This window comes from Medicago sativa, chromosome 1, assembly GCF_051527215.1.
Source record: "Medicago sativa cultivar Bolivia chromosome 1, Bolivia_mono, whole genome shotgun sequence".
In the NCBI taxonomy this organism is placed as follows: Eukaryota; Viridiplantae; Streptophyta; class Magnoliopsida; order Fabales; family Fabaceae; genus Medicago; species Medicago sativa.
The window spans coordinates 13,143,063-13,167,151 of record NC_140749.1 but is presented as its reverse complement, the minus strand read 5'-3'; the positions used below and the strand labels follow the sequence as shown (position 1 = coordinate 13,167,151).

At 32.6% G+C, this 24,089-nt stretch overlaps 1 protein-coding gene across 2 annotated transcripts; it reads left to right on the top strand.

Annotated features, from left to right (window-relative positions):
* The first annotated feature begins 1,104 nt into the window (after positions 1-1,104).
* Positions 1,105-23,290, top strand: LOC146952818 (structural maintenance of chromosomes flexible hinge domain-containing protein GMI1-like). Of its 2 annotated transcripts, none has more exons than XM_085706239.1 (37): positions 1,105-1,602; positions 1,703-2,098; positions 2,445-2,474; positions 3,347-3,433; positions 3,524-3,579; positions 4,119-4,202; positions 4,946-5,018; positions 5,342-5,397; positions 5,504-5,612; positions 5,709-5,774; positions 6,583-6,669; positions 6,865-6,915; positions 8,773-8,890; positions 9,057-9,118; positions 9,213-9,341; positions 10,510-10,606; positions 10,692-10,726; positions 14,281-14,356; positions 14,453-14,635; positions 14,923-15,081; positions 15,567-15,588; positions 15,684-15,801; positions 15,878-15,994; positions 16,879-16,988; positions 17,143-17,323; positions 17,404-17,512; positions 17,609-17,703; positions 18,742-18,840; positions 19,013-19,079; positions 19,363-19,448; positions 19,549-19,830; positions 19,903-20,043; positions 20,354-20,465; positions 20,806-21,016; positions 21,379-21,573; positions 21,746-22,063; positions 22,660-23,290. In XM_085706239.1, the coding sequence occupies exons 2-37, from the start codon at positions 1,715-1,717 to the stop codon at positions 22,931-22,933; spliced, it is 4,479 nt and encodes a 1,492-aa protein (XP_085562365.1). In that variant the 5' UTR covers positions 1,105-1,602; positions 1,703-1,714; the 3' UTR covers positions 22,934-23,290. The 2 variants fall into 2 exon arrangements, with proteins under 2 accessions (XP_085562365.1, XP_085562358.1); XM_085706232.1 differs by having other exon boundaries at positions 14,450-14,635.
* The last annotated feature ends 799 nt before the right edge of the window (positions 23,291-24,089 follow it).

The window sequence follows — 24,089 nt, the reverse complement described above, 5'->3', positions numbered from 1 at the left end:
CAAGTAGTTCAGGTATAAAACCAAGATTCTCTTTCCTACTCTCTAACAACACAAGTCCTACTCTTTAACAACATAGCCGCGTGTCACGTTTTTATTGGCTGAAAAACACTCATGCATTATGCATCCATCCCAACACGTTTCATTTTCAACAATTTAAGTACTTTTTCTTCCACCTCATTTTCTTACTACTTTCCTCATCCTTATTTGTTCATTTTTCTCTGATCAACATTTTTTTATCAGTTTTGTTTTTTTCTTACTGAAGTAATCATCATTACAACTTTTTCTTTGTATATAGGATCATATTTTCATTTCCCACTATTTCTTACTTTATTTTTGTTTCTTTTCATTTCATATCTTTTTCTAGTATCCATAGCTTGCAGGCTACAACAATTTTCTTTTAGGTTGCAGCTCTTGCTTTAGCATTAAACTGCTTTTTCTTTTAACCAAAGTATACTCATTCATTCAACTTTTAACAAAACTTTAAACTTCTTAATCTTATCTTAATCCCAAACATTTGAAATCCATCCAAAAACAAGTATCTAACCTTAAACCGAATAATGTAAGTATTTGGTTTCCCTTTTAAATGTTTAGAAGTGCTCTTCAAGTGCCAAAAGCAATTTTAATTTTATAAAATTATGTTTGATTTTTTATTTTTATTTTTAGAAATCAAAATCAATTTTTGGGACTAATAGCAAATTCAACTGAAACTATTATTTATAACTCTTGATTTTTAGAATTGATTATAAGGCACAAATTTCTATTTCAACTCACGAGAAATAAATGTTAGCAACACATACTTTTCAATACACTCTCTTTAATTGATTAAAATTCACATGAAACCCACCAAATTTATATAGGACCCATATGATTTGATGTGACCAATGTGAATTTTAACTAATCAAAAGGAGTGTTGAAAAGTGTATTGTTAGCATTTCTCCTCAACTCACTTTCATCTGCAACTCATTTGTAAAGACTAAACTTAAAAGCTTGTAATTTTGTAGGGATTAAAAACATATTTAATTCTAATTTTTTTTATCATTAGAGAACCAAACATACCCTAAGAGGTCAAACACTTAAGCCACCTGTACTTCATGTTAATTGTCATATTCTCTCCTCCACGTGTTACTTCTCAGTTTTCACTTCTTCATCTCACTAACAAACTCACTTTGAAGTACACAACGTCGCTTTCTCTTCCAGTCTCCACAAAACCCATTCAAAACCCTTTCCCTTCTTTCGTCAAAAAAAAAACCCTTTCCCTTCCTTCCTTAGCCCCAAACCTTCATTTATTGCATAAGCACTTTTCATAATCACTTTTATGGTATCATATTCCAAACATCCATTTCCGATTTCACTTCATTTCCTTGTTCTACACGGAACAATCACATTCTCCAAAATCACACTCATTTCTCTCTTCTTCACATTCGCACCATATGCTTAAATAAATCCACATTTCACACTTCGTTCTCGTTTTTTTAACCTTCGATTATTCAAAATCTGAAAAAACAGCTTCGATTGAAAAACTCTGAAGAAGCGTGTTAACTAAGCTTCTATTTTTAGATATCTGATTATGAAATCATTATTGCATTTAATTTCTATTTTTAGGTATATAATTTATTTTTATTTATTTTTTGTTGAAGAAAAATAGCATGGAAATTGCGTTGTTGTTGATGATGATGTTATTTGAATCGTTTCTGTTTTACAGGGTTGAAGAAGAATGGAAGGGGGAATGATTAAACCCCCTCCTAAAAAACGAAAAGTGATGATGATGACAACCAACAACGATGGTAAAGATATTTGTCGAGTTGTTCCAAGAATAATAATAAGTTTCAAAGTGTTGTTACCGAATGCAGCAATTGTGGAACTGAAAGTTCCGATTCCAGATAAAAATGAAATGCTGTTTGGGGAATTTCTTGGTTTAGTTCGAAGTAGGTATTTGAAAATTCAGGAAAACTCCAAATCCATGAAGAAGAAAAGTGAAATCAATTGGAACTGTGATGATTTGTGTCTTGAAGATGCCAATGATAATAAGATCAAGGATGTTGTTGATTTCAGAAACTTCGTCCCTAACAAGTGCCATATTTTACGCCTTAAAGTTAATGTTAGTGTCAAATACTCATTCTCATTTGTGTATGTTTGGTTCCAGAGTGGCCATATTTGATTCAGACATGTTTGGTTGTTTATGAGTAGAATTGATTTTGCCTCCAGAATTGATTACGAGTGAAGCTATAATTTATAGCTTTTGATTCTAGAATTGATTTTCAACATGAATTTATAGTTCAACTTACTCTTACATGAATGTATTTAAACACAAACCCACTTTACCTTTAACTCACTTTAGATTCTCTCAAAATCAATTATTGTCACCGCAAAACCAAACATTTTTGTATCTGTGTGTTTCTTTGCTTTGATTTTGATAGTTGCTTTTTTTATTTCTTGTCAATCAGGGGATTAACAAAGGTCCTGTCAAGTTTGAGGTTAGAATTTATGTTGTTTTTCTTTACCCTCCCCCTTTAATCGGATTATACACATTCGGGACATGGGTGATATTTCGATCAAGATCAGATGGTCTATATTCAAACTCGGTATATTAAATGATATACTAAAAAATTGAATTTTTTGGACTGTTGATCAAGATCGGAAGGTCATCGATGTTCCAAATGCATGAATTTCTGTTCACTTTGACCGCAGAGAATTCAATTTTGTCAGCTATATAATGTTTTTAAAGAGCCAGTGGTTAATGAGCTCCACTAAAGACAAAGTGTTTAGAATTGAATAAAATTTATGTAAGAATGAACTTATTAGTTTAAGAATAAGTTATACTCTTTCCTTTCTTGGTCACATAATCTCTTTCCTTTGAAATTCACTTTCTCACTTATTTTTTTAATAACCATGGTCTCCTCCCTTCATGTATAAATACAAACATGAATTGCAATTTAGTCCTTTTTTTTTTTTTTGTATATAAGAGAACCTTTTAATTGTGGTGAAACTGTGAACATATATATGTCACTTAAATGTTACAAAAGTTTGGAATACTTTTTTTGCTAACATGTTATTGGTGCGAAGAATTTACCGGGGTCTCTCCTCCCGACCACATTTTTTCCATCCACTAGGCTCAAACTTAATACTTTGCTTAAGGTATCGAGTTCAGTTGGACAAATGTAATGTTGGTAAACGACTTGGAGTATTTGGTACTTATTTTAGAAATTCATTAGGTAAATTGAATTCTTAAATAAGAGAAGGGAAAATGAAATTGGAATTTTCTCTTAGCAATTGAACGTTGTGATTTTGATACTATTAATGTTCATCTGATTTTGATACTATTAATGTTCATCTGTCTGAAATGCAGAATATGTGGGACTTGACACCAGATACAGATCTGCTAATGGAGCTTCCTGAAGATTATAATTTTGAAGCGGCTATTACTGACTTGATTGTGAGCTCCTTAGCAAAACAGACTATAAACTCAATTTTTCTTATAAAGGTTTTGCACATATCAACATTAACACTATCATTCATTTATCAGGATAATGCTTTGCAAGCTGTGTGGTTCAACGGGAAAGATAACAGGAAGCTAATCGGGTACGGTCCTATGACATCAATCTGATACCATCATTTTTTATAATCATCTGAGAAAAGAGTTGAGGAAAAAAAATCCACTGTTTGACATTAGTGTTATGTTGTAGAAAGAGTTAGGTATTTTAGGGTCAATGAAGTAATTTTCTTTCTAAAATGGATAATTTGATCACAACACTACATATATATCTTTTGGCAATCATAGTTTTGTTGTTAATAATAGTTGTCTAAGTAGCCCAATAGAACTTCAGTTTATTTGCAGTTAAGCTCTGACTCTTGCTAACTCTTGAGGAAATTCATAGCTTGTTGGAAATACTGTTTATATTTAATGTTTCCAATTTCTATGGAAATTAAGTTGTTGATTTTTTTAATAATTGATTGGCACCATCATTTTTGACAAACTATTGTCATTTTTTTTTATCGTAATAAAAGTTGAAAAAAAATATTGAGAGTTGATTTTTATTGTCTATTGTTTTTCCTTGGTTGGTTTCTTATACCGGTGAAATCAATTACCACTTGTTGTACATAACTTTTTTGTTTTGCAGAGTAAATGTGAGTAACAAGAAGATTACAATTTTTGACAGTGGGTCTGGAATGGATGACTCAGATGAGAATTCCATCGTAAAATGGTAGCTATCTGATTGTAGTTTATTTCATGAACTTTCTGAAGTTGCAAAGTACATTCTGATATCCATATCCTGTTATTTGTGTTAAATAAACTTACTTTCAGAATCCTTTTGAACTTTTTATTATTTAAAATTTTGATACATTCTAGATAAGTTGGTCGGTGGATGTAAAGTTTTCTCTGTTTAACTCAATTTCATTGCATGTAAATCCTTGGTTGCTATCAGAATATGTCATTTTCTAGCTAAATGATTTCTGACAGTTGATCAATTTAAACTCTTTTATGTTGATGGCCAAAGAGATTCGGAATTAGGGTGTCATGAATTCTGCTAAATGTTTTAGGTTTTTCAATTTAATCAAGCTTAGTATGTCTAAAAATATGGATATAAAGGAGAGATTTATACTGATCGTACAGCTTAAAGATAGTAATAGGCGATGCAATCTAAACATGAAAACATGAACATTTTCTCAAAACCAAAAACAAGTCCTAAAATTTCAATTATGCTAAAACATTATATTACTTTTCTAAATTACACCCAGTGTTTAAACATTGCTAGCCTTTGCTCTGAATAAATGAAGATTTGTCTTAAACATACCCAACTTTTAAATCTTAAAATATTAAATCACACTCACACTTTCAGTGACTTCAGTGACTTTCAATCTAATTGTACCATATGCCTTTTATGATTTGTTGGTTTGCATATTCCACTAGCTTCTCTTGATTCTGGACTTCTTATCTCTTGTGCAGGGGAAAGATGGGTGCTTCCCTTCACCGACAATCAAAATCACAGGCTATTGGAGGAAAACCGCCATACCTAATGGTATTCTTCATTTTCGTGCCTTTTCACCCTTCAATCATCGTTGAACATATTTGTTGTAACATGCCTAATAGAAGTATCTTTAAGCTATAATAGCCTACCTTCATTAAAATATATTTTTTAATTTTTGCTGAACACGTTTGTTGTAACATGCTCAAATAGGATAAGCATTTTAAGCTAGAAGAGCATAACTGCATAAATCATATCTTGGTGACTGGAAGTATTTCCTTTATCTAAACTTCTAGTAACACATTGCTGTCTGTGATGCTTACACACAGAAATTTTAAAATTATGGTTTGCTTTGTTGTATTGATTGTGATGTGCAGCCTTGTTTTGGAATGTTTGGATATGGGGGACCTATAGCATCTATGCATCTGGGGAGGTATGATTTTTTTTAAGATAAATCTACTTCTGTCTTATTCTGTTCAAGTACATCCCAAAATTTATCTCTTTATGACTCTCTTATTTTTGCTATTCTCATTTTACAGGTCTACCCGTGTTTCTTCCAAGACAAAGCATGTAAAGAAAGTCTACGAGTTATGGCTTGAGAGAGAAGCTTTGTTAAATAATAAATCTAACTCTGAATCCACATGGAAGGTATTCATGTTTCCTTATCAATTGTTTTTTTCTTTAGGTCTTATTTCAATATTCTCAACTAGCAGGATCATGTTACTTATTTTATTTTTCATTTAGACATATGGTGGCATAAGGGCACCCCACGATGGTGAAGTCGAGAATTCTAGAGGCAGCTTTACAAAGGTAATATACATCTCTCGTGTTTGGCCTATTCTTGTTCTCTTGTCTGTTTTCAGCATTGTGGACCAGGAGAGGAAGAAATTTAATGGAGGGAAGGAGAGCAAGGGGAGTGAAAGTGAAAGTCCTATATGATATGGTTGAAGTGGAGGGGAAAGAAAGGAAAATTATAATTATTTATTATTATTATTATTATTATTATTATCTCTTTTTATTGCGTTAACGTTTGAAAATTGTGAATGCTGTTTTTTTTTTTTTTTAGGAAATTTTGTTTTGGATTAAAAGTAAACATATATATGCTTTTTCCTTTCAAATTATAAAAATCAAACTAACCATGATAATGATTATCTATTTCAGTGACACCAACAATATAACAAAAAAATTATAACCTAACTTTTTTTTCAATGAAACCAACAACGATCTTTATTATAGAAAAAGTTGTTTAAAAGTATAATTATTGAGATAATGAAGATAACGAAAAAAAGACAAACATATATATTCATATCGTGTTTGTTATATTTTTTTAATATTTAATATTATTCTTATCTATTTGTTACATGTGTTATTTGTATTCAAAATTGAGGACATTTTTCGAAAGAAAAAGCCAGCCCAAAAGAGCTGAAAAGGGTTGTTTTCTTTATATATTGTATAGATTATTAGCATTAGTATTAGTAGTAGTAGTAGTAGTACTGCTGCTACTTTTGCAGAAGATTGAAGAAAGGAAACATAAAAATTCAAAATGTAGTTGTAGTAAGAAAGAGTGGGATAACATAGTTAAGGATGAAATTAAGCAAATAATTTTATACTGTTGCAGGTTGATATTTATAACCCAAAAGTGAAAGATGTTGATATTAAGAAACTCCTGTGCCACCTCAAGGACATATACTTCCCCTACATTCAGGTTTGAACATGCCAGTGAATTGAATCAATGGAACATATGCGACTGTATCTTGTAAATTTTGTATGATTGTTGCTTCATATGTTCATTTTTCTTTTAATGTTATAAAAAAATTAATATTAATCATTATGGTTCCTCGACAAAATATTGTTTTTACTACCTTGAACATGTGCATTTATATTTGTTTCATTCATGCAGAATGATGACTTGTCTGACAAAGGGAGGACTATCACACCAATTGAATTTCAGGTCCTTTCTCCACTGATACACCTTAACTAGCTCATCGAGGATACTAGTATGGATTAATCTGTTAGCATATTTGTCTCAAGTACTCGATAAATATTTAAGGCTAAATTACACCATGGGTCCTTTAAGTTTGAAGTTTGTAACAAATTGATCCTTTAAGTTATTTTTGGTCACATTGGTCCTTTAAGTTATTTTGGTCAAACATAAGTCTTTTAAGTCTGTAAACGTTTTCGATTTAGTCATTCTGCCACATCATTGTTTTTGTAATGTTTGGTTAACAGAAGGACTAAATCGAAAACGTATACATACTTAAAGGACTTATGTGTGACCAAAATAACTTAAAAGGACCAATCTTTTACAAACCTCAAACTTAAAGGACTTATGTGTGACCAAAATAACTTAAAGAACCAATATGTTACAAACCTCAAACTTAAAGAACCCCTAGTGTAATTTAAATAAAAATCAGAACTACACTCTTACGTCAGGTATTGCGAAACTTGTTATATACAAGTATTGTTGCTTTGTAGATTTTGTTTTGATTTGTTGTTTAGCAGATTATATTGAGAGAAAAATAAGGCATGTAATCTAATTTCTGATCTTGGCAGAGGATTCTCTTATTTACTCCTTGAGTTTTACTGTGTCAAACATTAATGAGATTTTATAATACAAGCAATGAACACATTTTTTTCATCATTCTTTTCCTTTTCTCAATTTATATTTCTATTATACGACTTTATGTGTGAAGAAGCTTTCATATTAAAGCATATTTTTCCCTTTTTCAACTAAGATATGCTGAAGAATCATATATACCTTTCTACTACAGTAAAATTTACTGTTGTCACATTCAACATTGTGAAGCATAATATTGTAATTTTTGTTCCATGAAAGAGTTACCTGATGTCATGGACAGGGGCGGAGCTACTCATGCTTGAGGGGGTGCACTTGAACCCCCTGACTTTCTAAAATTACATGTATATATATGATCCTTTCACACTATGAACCACCTGACATTTTAACTTTGCACCTCACCAACTCAATACTTTGTTGCACCGCTTGCTTCATGCAAGAAACTAACCAGTAGCTCTCATCAAATCAAGTTTCTTATATTATGATTATTATACTTTTTTGACTTTTCTTCGTTCACTTTTAGGTTTATATTGATTACTATTAATTTTTACTTTTTATATATGGTTTTGTTTACAAAAGGAAAATCTAAGGGCAGAATCCTTATTTTGGGTTTGAAGTAAAAAGGACTAGCTAGCCATTATGCTAAACTGCAAACTGAAATGTAATCGCATAACTAAAATATAAACTATGTAATAGTTATTGATTGTTTACTCCAACCGATCAAAATGGATAATCATGATTCATGAGAGTATATATGTTTTTTATTTTTTTATGGTGGTCGGGGTTCGAATCCCGACCTTACATATATTATGCATTGTCCATACTAATTGGGTTAAGCTTACGAGAACAAGAGTATATATGTTTAACATTTATGTTTAGTGTGTGTATATATAATATAATTATTATTAATTGAAGTTAAAAAGATTTCACATATTACAAGAATTGAGTTTGGTAGGTAAAAACACGGTTATGTTTTGGATTGGAGTGTTCTCAATTTTTTTAGCCCCGTCAATGTTTTTAAAAGGAGATGAATGTAAATCTTTTTGTAAATATTTTTGAGTCTGAAGATCTTCTCTACCTTTGTATTAGAGCATCATCCTTTGGACCTTGAATTTTCTATGAAAAAAAAAACTTGCACCCCCTGCTTCAGGGTCCTGGCTACGCCACTGGTCATGGAAAACCATATATAAGATTGTAATAAATTTGGTTGTAATAAATTTGGTTCTTTTGCAGATCAACGGTGTTAATCTAACAGAGATTCGAGGCGGGGAGGTTGCAACCACCAATTTGCATTCTTGCAATGGTCCTGAATTTGTTCTGCAGATTCAGATGTCTTATAATCAAGACCATGGTATCTACATGAATTATAATTCTATCTAGCAATGTTTAGTTTTTGATATGATAAATGATATTTATTTTTAATCAGTATGTCCTATATTATTACTTCATATCCATTTTATCTGATTAACTGTAAAGAAATGTGAGTGTTGAGTTCTATTTGAATTACTATATTTTAGGTTCAAGGGAATCCAAAGAAGCAAATGCACGCCTTAGATTTGTATATTTCCCTTACACAAAGGTAATACAAATAAATTGCCTATAGTATTGGACTTTGTCTATCTTGGATCTCATAATCAAGACCAGTCAAATGAATGTTATGTACATAATTACAGGGAAAGGAGAGTATTGAGAGAATTTTGGAAACTTTGAAGGATGACGGTCATATTATAAAAGAAAACTTCCAAAACTTTAGTCGGGTCTCTGTTAGGCGGCTTGGTCGTCTCCTTCCAGATGCTCGCTGGGTAAACTTCTAACCTTTTATTGGAATTTGTCGATAAAATTTGTCTTGTGCTTTGGTTCTGGCAGTATAATGAGTTCCTGAGCTAAAAATATTTTCCTCATTACGTTGGTATTTTTTATTCAAGAAATCATCGACTTAGTCTCTAAAGTATATGAAATCCTTCGTTTTAATCTCTAAAATACATGAAATTTCGTCATATATGTCCTTAACATTTTAAAGTGACAGATTTCATATACTTTAAGGACTAAGTGCATGTTTGGTATTACGGTGGATATGTCAAAATCACAGTGTGTCATCGTAATTTTGCAAATGCTACAGATGTTGACTGATTAAATTACAAATGTAAATTCATTAGTTTATTTATTTATTTTTTTTGAATGGCAAAATATATTATACTACCTCCGTCCCAATTTAATTGACACAATTTTGTTTTTCACACATATTAAGAAAAATGTATAAATAAAGGGGAAAGTGGAATATATTGTATTGGGAATGATAAAAGTAGTATTATTTAGTGTTATATTGTATTGGGAATGATGAAAGTTGTACTGAAAATTGAAATGGGTCAGTTATTTTGGGACGGAGGGAGTATATATAAGGGAATTAAATCCCAAGTATTACACCAAAAAGAGAAAATAAAAACACCAAAAAACCCCAAAGAAAAACCACCAGCACCCTCAATATGCCGAATCCCCTAACAACAATTCCTAAAAGAACCAACACTGCCAACAGTGATCAATTAGGCACCCGATAGTAAATTCATTTGTTTTATCTCTAACTTAATTTCATCTCTTAAAATATTTTAAATGAGATAAATATTAATAAGATTAATACTTTATTTATATTTATATAAATAATATGAAATAAATTAAAATATTCAAAGGGATATTATTTTCAAATAAACTATAAATCTTTTTTTTTTTAAAAACACACCCAAACTTGCTATTTAATGTAGTTTATTCTTATGAACATCAGTATCAGTGACTGATACTAACTTTCAATTAACTTTCTTTCAATTAACTTGCGGTTTTATTTAAGTTGATTAATTTGTTAGTTATTTTTCATAATTGAATGAAAAGAATCCTTTAGAACTTATTAGTTATTTTTTCGTAATCAAGCGAAAATAATCCTTTAGAGATTGCTGACGAGTTACAATTCTTTTGGATCAGGCTTTCCTTCCTTTTATGGACTTAAGGAACAAAAGAGTAACTAGTAATACGACGAGCATATTGAAGAGATGTTCGTTGAGGGTAAAATGCTATGTCGGTATGTAGTAACCGTATGTTATGCACACTTTATGTTTATTATGTTTCTTTGCTTGGTCATCTGAGCCAGAGTTTCTAAATTGCAGAAACTGATGCCGGTTTTAAGCCTACACAGTCAAAGGTTAGACTTGCAATCGTCGAAAATATTAGTAAATAAACGTGCTATTATTGTGTTCTTCACTACTGTGACCTTTGTTCTGATGAATATTGTTGTAAAAATTTACATATGTTCTTTGTCAATCTCTTTTTTGTTATTAATTATGTCGTGTGTATAAAGGGTTAAAATATGATAATGTTGAATTGTATTGCAATGTTGATCATCATCTCTTTCTATAGTGAGAGATGATTGATTACATTAATATGGATGATATGCATCTGCTGTACACAATGAATGGAATTTAAATACATACACATACATGATTAAATACATTAATGTAAATGATTATAGGTCAACTATGAGAAGAGAATAGAATCATTGCTGTTGAATGCTTGATTCATGTGAGGCTGAGTCAAAGGCAATATTATCCAATACGCCCCCTCAAGATGAAGTTGCCATCAGTAACTTGCATCTTGGACCGAAGATCACTAAATCGCGTGAGCCAAAGGCTTAGTAAGAAGATCACTAAATCGCGTGTGAGCCAAAGGCTTAGTAAGAAGATCAGCGAGTTGGTCTTTTGTTGACACATGTGAGACTTGAAGCTTTCCATCCCGAACTTGTTCACAAACAAAACGATAGTCCATAGATATATGTTTCATTTTGGAGTGAATGATTCGATTGGAGCAGAGATATGTTGCACCGAAATTGTCACATAGTAGCAATGGTGGTTTTGACACTGGTAGACGAAGTTCATGAAAGAGATTTGTGAGCCACACTAGTTCAGCAGTTGCAGTGGCCACTGCACGGTACTCAGCCTCAGTTGAAGACGTGCTACAATGTGCTGTTTGCGTGATAACCAAGAGATGTGGTTACTTTCAAGAAAAATGAGATATGCAGATGTGGATGTGCGATCTTCCACATTGCCACCCCAGTCTGCATCTGTGAAAGCATAAATATGGAAGGATGATGGTTGCTTCAGAAAAATGCCAAAATTAATGGTAGCCTTTAGATAACGAAGTAGTCTCTTTAGAAGTTGCAGATGAAGTGATGTAGGTTTGTGCATGAATTGAGAAAGCTTGTTGATGGCAATTGAAAGATCAGTCCTTTTGAGATTAATATATTGCAGCACTCCTATTATTTTCCTGTGATGAGTGGAATCTGTGGTAGGAGTTCCATCATTCAGAGTGAGTGTGGCTGTAGGGGACAGAGGTGTGGGTGCTGGTTTGGCGCTAGCCATGTCAAACTTCTCAAGGACTTCTCGGTTGAATCTATGTTGAGACAACAGCATACCCTTGTTTGTTGGGATGAGTTCAATACCAAGGAAGCAGTGTGGCGTTCCCATGTTCTTAAGAGAAAATCTATTGGAAATGGAGTGAATAAAGTCGTGTATGAATTGGGCATCATTACTGTTAGCAAAAGATCATCAACATAGACCAAGAAGTAGGTAATGATTGGACCTGAGGCATATATAAACAGGGAGAGGTCACTCTTGCTGGTAGTGAAACCATGGGATGTTATGAAAGCTTTGAGAGCATCATACCATGCACGAGGTGATTGTCTAAGACCATAAATTGATTTGTGAAATTTGCACACATGATTTGGATATTGTATATCTCTGAGTCCTGGAGGCTGAGTCATGTAAACTTCTTCCTTGAGTGATCCTTGAAGAAATGCACTGTTTACGTCTAATTGATGCATATGCTATCCTTTTCCCAAGGCAATAGTGAGAATTAGTTTGATGGTTTGAGGCCAAACAACTGGTGCAAAGGTTTCTTTGAAACCTACCACTGAGCATTGAGTAAAGCCTTTGGCCACTAATCGTGCTTTGTATCTAGCTATAGTACCATCATGATTTCTCTTGATACGAAACAACCATTTTCAGTCAACAATATGATGATTCACTAGTGGTGGCACAAGTGACCATGTACCATTTCGAATTAAGGCATTGAGCTCTTCGGAAATGGCTTGTCTCCAATGAGAATGTTGCATGGCTTGTCTGAAACTAGAGGGCTCCAAATTTTCAGAAGTGGATAGAGAGATGTATGGTAGAATTTTTTGTTTGGTTTAAAGATGTTATTTTGAGATCTAGTAACAACATGATAGCGATCATTGTTTCCTCTTGAAGTGTTGGGAGTAACAATATGATTGGTTGAAAGAGATGTTGCAGCAATAGGATCATTACCTGATGCAATACCTGAATGCAAGGGTGCCTCTTGAGGGATTGCACAAGATGTGGGTGGAGTAGTGAGCACAGGTGGCAGGGACGGATGCAGGTGCACAAGGCTGTATTTGGTTGGGGTAGGTTAAGAGGTAGGATAGTATGTGGTGTTTGTGGGATGGACTGTGTATGTGAGTAAGTGACAGGTTTCGGTTGTATTAAGGATGTATATGGAAAGTGGTTATCATGGAAGACAACATGGCGAGATGTGTAGATTTATTGGTTGTAGGATCTAAGCAACGATAAGCGTATTGAGAGGGTGAGTAGCCTACAAAGACAAATGGAATAGAATTAGGTTGCAGTTTATTACTGTTATGTGGTTTCAACCAGGGGAAACATAAACATCCAAAAGAGTGAAGATGACGAATGTTTGTTTGGTGATGAAGGGTTTGATAAGGTGATTGCATTCTAAGAGTGGGTGTTGGTAGTCTGTTGATTAAGTAGGCCCCTGTGATGAATGCAAAATGACCATAGTTGAGATGGCAGGTTGGCATAATTTAGTAGGGCTCTGGCGGTTTCAACTATGTGATGATGCCTTCTTTCAGCAGAGGCATTTAATTCAGGGGTGTGAGGTGGTGTTGTGTAGTGGGATATACCATTAGAGGAGAGATAGGATTTTAGTTTGATGTATTCCCCACCATTGTCAGAATATAGAGAAATGATAGGCAAATTAAAATATTTTTCAACAACACTTTTGAATTTTGGAAAAATAATAGAGACATCTGATTTATTTTTCAATGGATATAACCAAATATATTTCGAAAAATGGTCAACAAAAATTAGATAGTATAAGTAATCATCTAATGACCTAATAGGAGCTGGCCCATACATCTGAGTAAATAATCTCAAGCGGCCTAGTGCTCTTAATACTTGATATAGTGAATGGCAACCTATGACTTTTTGAGATATATGGTTTGTTGATGCTATGTTTTATTGGATAATATTGCCTTTGACTCAGCCTCACGTGAATCAAGCATTCAACGACATTAATGTAAATGATTATAGGTCAACTATGAGAAGAGAATAAAATCATTGTCGTTGAATGCTTGATTCACGTGAGGCTGAGTCAAAGGAAATATTATTCAATTGTTCACATATAAAGATGCATCATGTATATGCTCCATTGTTCCTCCCAAGAGAATACAAGTGCTCGTGCTTTTTTCATATTTGCGTATACATGTATAGTGCTGCAAAGTAGAAACAATGGGAGAGTGAGTTGGAAAACAGTATAATTTGATATTAAACTAATGTGTCCGTTCTATTATGTGTATAGTATTATTGACTAATATACAAAAACAATCTTGTCTTGTCTATTGCTTTTCTTAATTTAAGGATAATCAAAATATTAATGCCTTTTCAGACGGATTTAGCTCACCAGAATCCTTTTACCATTGCTTTGAAGAACTTGGGCTGTAAAATTTCAGATAAACAGACCGGTATTTTCTGATTATAAATCTCTCATCACTGTTTCAAGTTTATTATCTTTGTTATATATTAAATATATTCAATCATCTGTTATTTAAAATCAGCAGATGTTTCCGTCAAAATTAGCACGGCGACAAAAATATTAACTCCTTCACAAATAGAACAAGAATACCATGAATGGATATTAGAAATGCACAGACAATATGATGACGAAGCTGATGCCGGTGAGGATAAGCCAGTTATAGTTGTCAATCCACCGAACAAGGAAGCACTTGGCATTTCTGAAGATGGTATGGCTAACAAAACTTTGATGACTGTTGCTTCTATTTATGATTGTTGCTTTTTGGCAGTTCAAATCATAGCTGTTTGAAGAAAACACACTTTCATACCAACAAAGGAATAAATAAACCTCGCTAATCCTTTAATCCATTCATAAGTTTATGATATGGATGGATATTAAACCAGTTGCACTAGACTAGTCTCAATGTAGTGAAAATTTAAAAATTTATATATTTACTGCTCTTAGACTAAATCGTATCTTCCTTTTTCTCATTCTATTTTTCTTACTCTTGTGAAGTCATTAGAGTTCATCGGGTTCTGAAGAGAAAGGAGAAGTCTTGGAGTCATGGACAAAAAATAAAAGTGTTAAGGGGAGCATGTTCAGGGTTTCACTACAGCGATGTTTATGCAACCATAGAGTACTTTTTGCTTGAAGGTTTTGAAGGAGACCTGGGTGGTAAGATTCCTGAATGTAGCGCATAAAGTAAAGCATAACCTTTTCTCTTTCTTTTTATAATAACCTAGAATGAAATAGAATATAAAGGTTGTTCCATCCCATATCTCCCAATTAGAGGTAAATAAGAAGTGGAGTGTTGAACAAAATGCAATGACATGTATTTAAACAATCCTAATTATAGAATTTATTATAATTCCATTTCATATCATTCAATATTAGTCAATACTTAATTGTACCATAAATAAAAGAGAAGTTAGTATTAATAAGTGAAAAAAAGTGGAAACCGGTTTTCTTTCTTTTCTAATGCAAAACTATAAGAAAAAAGAGTAATTTTGGTAATGAGTGAAGGTATGCATAAACTCTTTTTTGACAAGTGAGATATTCTTTTGCTGTCATCAAGATTTTAACAATAACACTATAAATTAAGCTTTGACTGGAAAGTTGCTGACCACTTTCAGTGTTTTTTTTTTTTTTTTTGTTAATAGGAGAAGCTCGGATCATATGCAGGTTCGTTGTATATATTTTTGCAAAACTCTGCCTACTAAAATCATATAAATCCTATAAAGTTGTCTATATTCACTGTGCTTTGCTTGATTTTACAGGCCAATAGATATCCCAGAGGAGAATGGGTGCGCTCTTGATGTCAGTAATGAAGAAAACCCCACCTTGAATATCGGTAGCTCTTTGTCTTTACCTATAAGCGTGATCGACACCGAAAAGGTTAAATTTTGTTGTATATTTGTTTTATACGGTGGAAAAGCTATATAATTTCTAACTTCTAAGCAATATGTAACAGCTTGTAGCTGTTGATAATATTAAATGGAAGGATCAACTTAAAAAGATACAACAGAAATTGCCTGCTTCCATTGACTCGCCAGGCACAAACCAGTATAAACGAAAGCACGTTGATGTGGTAAGTATTTTATTTGGAGGTAGATCGCTTCATTTTAAGTATGAGTCTAATTTCTATGCACTGGCAATGTAAAACTTTTTTACATGCATCCAACCAAATATTTGTTATGATTTGATTGGATCCATGTGTAAATTCTTTTTACACTGTCAGTGTATACAAATATAAATCCTTTAAATATGAGTTGAATTCTCATTCCTCCCAAGGACATAGTATCATCAAAGTTTATTCCTGGTAGTTTTTTGTTTTTTGTTTTTTTATATATTTTTTATTATTTAGATTAGATTTGAAATGATAATCTGTCATCAAATCACACCAATTTGTCTTATAAAAAGGGAAATGTTAACAATATTTGTCTATAAAAAAATGACATTGATTTGTTCAGTGTCTATAATTAGCGTGTCGTGTCTGGTGCCCATGTAAATAATTAATATACATTATGTTACATTCATGAATGAAAGCTACTTTCTTCTCTTATAAACAAGGGTCTTGTGAAGAGTTGAAACATCTTAATTTAAGAGCAACGAAAACAAATATATATATATATATATATATATATATATATATATATATATATTTTGCTACATGTATGCCACGACATAAAATAAGTCACATTTAATTATTTAATAAATGACATGAAGATTTCATCTACTTTAACTCAAGCGAGATAGAAATTATGAGAAATTGAACAACTAAATTTTTAAGAACCTTCTAAAAATCTTCATTAACCTTCGAAAATTGCATGAATTCATTATCACAAGTTAAGTCTATATTATTTAATTTAATTCTAATTGAATGATATATTATAAGTTGTAGTTTGCCTTTGTAAATTATTGTTTTGAGTGGCATGCAATGAAATATAGTGCATTGGTAATTTTATCTGCTAGGTGGACTCAATCAGTAGAAGTGTCGACAAAAGAATGACAGTGAAACGTATTCATTGTGCTTGGAAGTACAAACTTCTAACTAATGACCAATGTCAAGAGCTTGATGTCAGGTATGCTCGCTATAGATATTTGTTCATGAATCTGTAAGACTATAACATGTATTTCCTTCACAAAACTATAACATGGAAATACTGTGTTTTTCTACTTCAGATCAAGAATGTTTAGTTTTGTATGTAATTGTTCAACAAATGATTTACTGTACAGGGTTGGTTCTACCTTTCCATCCTTAGCCATTGCATGTTATGACATCCATGACAATCGAGCTCCGTTTAAAAAAATTCCGGATGACGTGACTGTTGAACTTCAGGCAGCAAAAGACTTGTATTTCAAAGTGCATGGAACAAAGACTCGCCTCTCATTTGATAAAATGACTTTAAAAATTATGGTATGCATAGTGTGTACTTCTTCAGTCTTATTAATTGAAAAATAAATAACTATTGTATTGTTTTGGAATGTTTAACACAGGATGCAATGATTACAAGTAGTGAATTGGACAAGATAAGGCCCAGCTATAGAACTACTTTGATTATTGCTTCAGAAAATGTTCCGTTTTCAGTATCTTTTCCGTGTCGAGGTGATTTTGATTGATTTGTGTCATTTATTCATCAGGAAATAAATTAGTTTTCGGTGTTGTTTATTCTTATGCTTATTATTTTTTTTTTGTATTCAGTTTCTCCTGGTTATCTCGAATATGCTAAACTGAAGCCTAATATAAGAGAAGACCAACTACTTCCGGGTTTCATTTTCAAGGAGTTAGCGTTTGAGGTATCTCAAAATTAAATATGTTGATGTACATTTTGTCTTTATCTGATTCATTTGTTTTAGTTCATTCACTTGTGGATGCTGTGACCTAAAAGTAACACTATATGGGAGGGCTGTGTTCATTCACTTATGGGTGCTGTGACCTAAAAGTAACACTATATGAGAGGGTTGTGTTTGGAAATTTAGTTCCAAATAAAATGTTTGACGAAATTTAAAATTATAAATCAATGCTTCAGCTGCTGAATTCTGCAAATGTTTCAAGATACAAAGAAAATGATTAGACAAGAGAAAGCCAAATATTTTAAGATTTATTTGTTGGGTTGGATCGGTAGAAATTCCGGGGAAGATCCAATCAAATGTGTAGATGGTGATATGATAAAAAACAAAACAAAACAAAACTATTGAATGGTATATGGATTAAATGGTGTTATTGAACAATTTGTTCTTTTGAATCAATCAACGGTTTCTGTCAATATATGCTGCAATGCCGATTTTGTAGGTCAAAGCTTTGTGTCAATTTTCTGGTGGGTTTTTGCCCCTTCTAGAGTTCTAGTTTTCATCACACAAATGTTCACTTGGTGTTTTTAATATACATATGATTGCTTGATTTGTTAGTTAAATAGTAATAAAAAAGAAAAGGCTTTTAAAGTGTGTGCAGGCATATCCAAACATCAATTTTTTTAAGAAAAAATTCTGAAGTTATGTAGGTATACCATTTATGGAATTTTGAATCTAATACTATTTTGTAAGTAAATATTTCCTGTTATAAATTTAAATTTGATTGCTAAGTATTTCATTTTCACTCGCATTCTTCCTTTAATCATTATGTATTCATGCAAAACAATTTGGTTGATCTTAATAAATGTTCCTATGTTTTTTTAATTCTTTGTATGGACAATTACAGGCTAATATCTATGTAAAACTGCAAACACACACACAGCCACATATTTGTGTTTCTAACATTGTCAAATTAAGTTTCTGTAATATTTGCATAACCCAATATTTCTATTTGACATATTTGCTTGTATTTTTATCATCCAGATGTTTGATACATATAGAAACCATGTGTCCGAAGGCGTGGAGGTTAATATTCTTTTGGAAGGATTTGAAAGGTTAAATAATTGCAGTACTGTATACAAGGTAATGTTTTCTTACAAACTCTAGTATACTGGGATAAATATTTTGCATTGATGGTTGTACTTGGAGAAACATATATGTAGGGAAATGTATGTATATATCATCATATCAATATATGCATGAACTTTTGTTTCCGTTTTTTCCTCATATGTTAAATGAAAATTCTGATCTACAGGTAGATGACAAAGGAAAAATTGATCTTGGTGGTCAACTAAAGTTAACAGCAGGTTTTGGAGAAAATGGTAAGTTTCTTTTAAATATGATGTTACATATGCTTACAATTTGTTTGATTCATGGTCAACTAAGTATACTCTCAACCTTAGCTACAGATCAAAATTTCTGCCTATGTTACTTACCATTATTCTCTTTAACTTCAAAATGTTACACAGTGATGTAGGTTAAATTTGTTAGAGGTTGTGGGCATGATGCCATGACTAGTTCATTATTTAAATTTACTTCATGGTTACAAATTGTAACATTGTTACATCTTTTCTCATCATCTAATCTGTTTGATTCATGGTGCAGCATCCATATCTGTTATGTTCGAAGGTAAACCAAAATTCAGGCAGGAGTTTTCACTTGCACGAAGAATCTTGCGAATCGCATCTGAGGTTATTTTTTTAAAACAATTGTAAAACTATTGTGCTAAATGAAAATTTCAGGTGTTCAATTTTACTTATATTTTAACTGCTGTATTGTGTTCAATTTCAGGTGCCTGATTTTTGTGCCACTGGTGGTCAGCTGGAAAACATTGAATTTGAAATTGTCAATGCTGATGGAGATGTAGATATGAAGATTCATTATGACGATCAACAATGCCAGTTTCATATGCTTACAATTAAATCGGGCCTTTCTAATGCAGATGAATCGATACGGTACACTTTTAAGCATGGACGCTGTACAGTTCCATCTATTCGTGTTCCAGAAATTGAGGGGACCTTTTGCTTTGAAGCTTCTCATTCGCAGTATACAGAGCTGTGTCTGACTGCAAAGGTTATATTTTTTTTTTTTCCTTCAACAAAATTTTGTCAGTTATGAATTATAATTGGTTAGATTTGTCTGCAGGTTCAAGTTATCAAAATGTCCAATGCGAAAGATGTTGCACAACATCTATCCCCGGATAAGAATACTTTCCCCCTGAAGGAACTATCAACTCTTACTCATGACAATAATCTAATGATCTCTGTCCTAAATAGCGATGGCAAGGTATCAAATTTGAATTATGCTTTTCTCAAGTTTATTCTCAAATATAAATTTAAGCCATGACTGTGATTCGTTATGCTTCAAAATTCATGATATAAATTTAAGGCACAACTGTGTTTCGTCATGCTTCAAAATTCATGATAACAACAAACTTGTTAGGCGATAGCTTGAGATTAAATTTATGTTTTTCTGAAATGCCTTCTCACTTGAGATTGCGCAGGATGAAATTATTTGTTCATGGTTTATTATGTCTTTTCATTAAGTTCAATTTTTTTGCCTCATTCTGACTTTGTCTTAATGTGCTTGTACACAGAAATTTGACGACATTTGCCAACTTGGTCAGAAAATTAATGACTATGAAGATTGTCTTAAAAAAATTAATGAGCAAATGGATGAGACTCAGCAAGAGCTGTTGATGCTGCAAGGTTCTCTCTCTCTCTCTCTCTCTCTCTCTCTCTCTCTCTAGTACTATTTTAACTGTTATTAATTGAAGATAGGACAAAAAGGGCCTGATATTGTTCATTGAATGGAAATTTTTTCATTTGATGTCTTTCTGACCTACGATGTTTTAGCAATTACCAATTGAAGATTGAACAAAAAGTGTGCATTTATGAATGCTACTAGTTTTAGTCCGTTACCACATTGTTATACTTAAGGAATGATGTGTTTTGTTTGTTTGGAGTATAATGGAGGCAATGAGGTTTTAACTTAGGACCCAAACCCAATGACATGTTTTGTGGTTTGTTTATGTTTTCTATTTCACAGATCATGTTCAACATTATCAATTAGGCAATGCCGACTTGTTGTTTGCCACCACCAAAGAAGAAATGACTACAAAAATTAAAAACATGGAAAACTCAGCAGCTTCTGTCCTATGTAGTCTCTCTGCACATGAAAAGCAACAGAATCACTTCTTGGAAGATATAATTGGGATCGTTGCCCTCCTTGGTTCTGTTCAGAATCCTGAGCTTAGCAGGTTTGTCAAGTTTATCACCTTTCCCATCCCTGCCGACCAAAAACTCTAAACAATCTTCAATCTTGCATTTCATTATCATTGGTAAAGGATAAAATTCTTGGTTCTATAGTGTGATTGTAGTTGTAGCCAATGTAATTATGATGATTGTGGTGAACATTATGATGTTTGCGCAATCATACTCTTGCTTGTTTTGTAAACATGTGATTGTACTTGATATTATGATATTTGCGCTGAACATAATATTCCATATTAGTTACCTCCACAAATGATATGTGCCCTGTATCACTCATTTACTAACAGTAAAACAATGAATCTTCTGAGGTCTATTTTGCTTTTGAACGAGTTCTTAATTTTTTTTACAGAATGTTAGCGGAATATCTTGGTGAAGATCAAATGCTGGGTGTTATTTGTAGATCTTTGGATACTGCAATTTCTCTTGAAAAATATAAACAAAATGTAGAAATCGATTATGTGCATGCTTTGCATGCTGCTGAAGCAGCTAATCTTGGAAAAGCTATAAGCAAACGTTTTCATGTTATGGGTTTTGAAGATATAAGGTAATGTGGAGTTTCAGGGGTCACCATGACCGTAATTTTGATTATAATATGAAATGAATAAGATTAATTTTATAGATGTTTTTTTTTTTGAGGAAAAACTATGGGACAAGGCTTTATGACTAGGTGCTTTTTTGAGAAAAAAACATCATGCAAACAATGCTTCATTTGACAGGCCATATGATGGGAACTTGCAAAATGACTCTCAGAGAGAGCTTGCATTGCCCGATCCAAAGTTATCAAATAGAAGAACGCCAGAAGGCTTTATGGGTTATGCAGTTAATATGATTGATCTTGATTCCCATCACCTAGAGACAAGGACAGCATCGGGCCATGGGCTTCGTGAGACCGTTCTATTTAGCCTTTTCAAGAAGCTCCATGTTTACAAAACAAGCAAGAGTATGATGGCTGCTATTGAATGTATAGAGAATGGTGCTGTATCATTAGATGGCGGCATTATAAGAGAAAATGGAACTCTTTCTCTTGGCTTTGGGTATCTATCCTTTTCTCTTTTCTGTCTGTGAGCATGTGATGACTTCTAGATTGTGCATATTTACTCTCAATTTTTCATGCATCTCAATGAACTCATGTGTTTGGGCGAACTTATTATCTCATGACATAAACAGATTACAGAATATAAGTATTTGAAAGAGTATAAAAATATAGTTTATGATGTGTTACCACTGCAAAAGAATTAATACACACACATTGACAAGGTGAATTGAAAATGACAGAATCAAAGACGTATATTAAAATGTACAAGTTTGAAGGGGTAAACTTTAAGCTATTTCGTCTTCTGTTTTCCAACTGAACTGATAACCAGTTGTATTTTATGCTCTAAATACTAATACAATAGTTTTTTATGGTTATTTTCGGGTATAGAAGGAAAGTGATAAAAAAAATTGAATAATTTAATTTTGTAAAGATCTTTAAATTTTTATTTAGATTCATTAAGAAATGTGCCTTTAAATGTCTGACTTTTTACATTTTATGATAGTTCTGCATTTCTTTGATTGTGTTTTATATTTGTATTTGTATTATATATAGGTTTTTGAGTATAAATATCCATCTAACTATTCTGTTTTCTAGGAATCCTTGCATATATTTTCCTTGTGGGAGCAAGATGGATATTCCTCCAGAAGCTACGCAAATGTTGAATCAGATTGAAGAAAAGAAAGCATTACTACTGAAGATTGAAAAAGGTGGTAAAAAAGTAACTAAACATCTGAAGAAGTCTCGAGAAAAGTTCAAGAAAAAAGAATCGAGATATAAAAAACATATGGATACAACAATGAAGCCTTTTGCTGAGGCATTGGAACAAAATCCAGAGATTGGGACACCAATGCTAGACTTAGGAGATTGATGTGCTTTGTTTTATATGCTTTTGTTCATTGAGCTTAGAGCTTTTGGATAGTGTGCTTTTAGGTGGAGAAAGTGGAGTTTTTGGTGGCCTGTGGCCGGTGGTCAATGACTTGAGAGGAATATAGGTTTTGGTTTTGGTTACTGCTATAGGTTAACCGATATTGATTGTCTAAAATGTTGTCGATTAAACTTTTAATCTCCCTGATTTGGTTGGATTCATACTCAATTTACTTTCATTACAAATATGTTGAAGTTGATGTCTCTCACATTGCCTAAAATGTTATCGGTTAGACTCTTAATCTCACTAATTTGATGAGTTTCATAGTCAATTTGCTATTCAATAATTCATTTGGGTTGATCCGACAGTGTTGACTTGAGACCTTAAAGTATGGTTCTTACCATGTGATTTTTTTGGGTATCAATTTTGATGAGCTAGTTTAACTTAAAAAAAAAATCTACTAATTATATTAACAGCTCTTTCTGAGTCTCATCCTTTTGCACACGTAATATACTCACTGTTATAAAATAAGTGTCATTTCACACATGAAATAAGCGGATCGAGAATGGAAGATAAAACGGTACTGTTGTAATGGATTATGTGAGAGACACGTTGAGAGAGCATGCAATAGAATTCATTGATCGCAGTAGCAAGGACAGGAGAACAATATTAAGGCTTTGTTTGCGAGTTTGGAGGGGGAGGAAGGCTTAGGAAAAATGAATGAACAAGTGGGAGAAATAGAGGAAAATGGGAAGGGAGGGTTTTGGGGGTTAACTTTTCTTCATAATACTAAACCCTCTTCATTTGGGGGACTAAAAAATTGTATTGGAGGAGGGTTTTGGGGGGTTTGGAGGGCTTACATGAATTCTTCAAATTTAATCTATGTTGTTATATTTTTTTTTAAATTAAAAATATAGTAATCATATGCATTAATTTATCATTCTCTAAAAAAACTACTCTTTTAAAAAATTAGAAAGATTTTTCGATTTTCCATCATATTTTTCACCTCGCAAAGTCTTTCCTTCCTCTTTCCCTCCAAACTCGCAAACAAAGCCTAAGAGGATTTCAACATGAGCAATGCAAGAATGTATGAACGACGAGGAAACAAGTTGTTGATGTTGTTGGGAATAATAATAATAAAATAATAGAAAAAACAGCA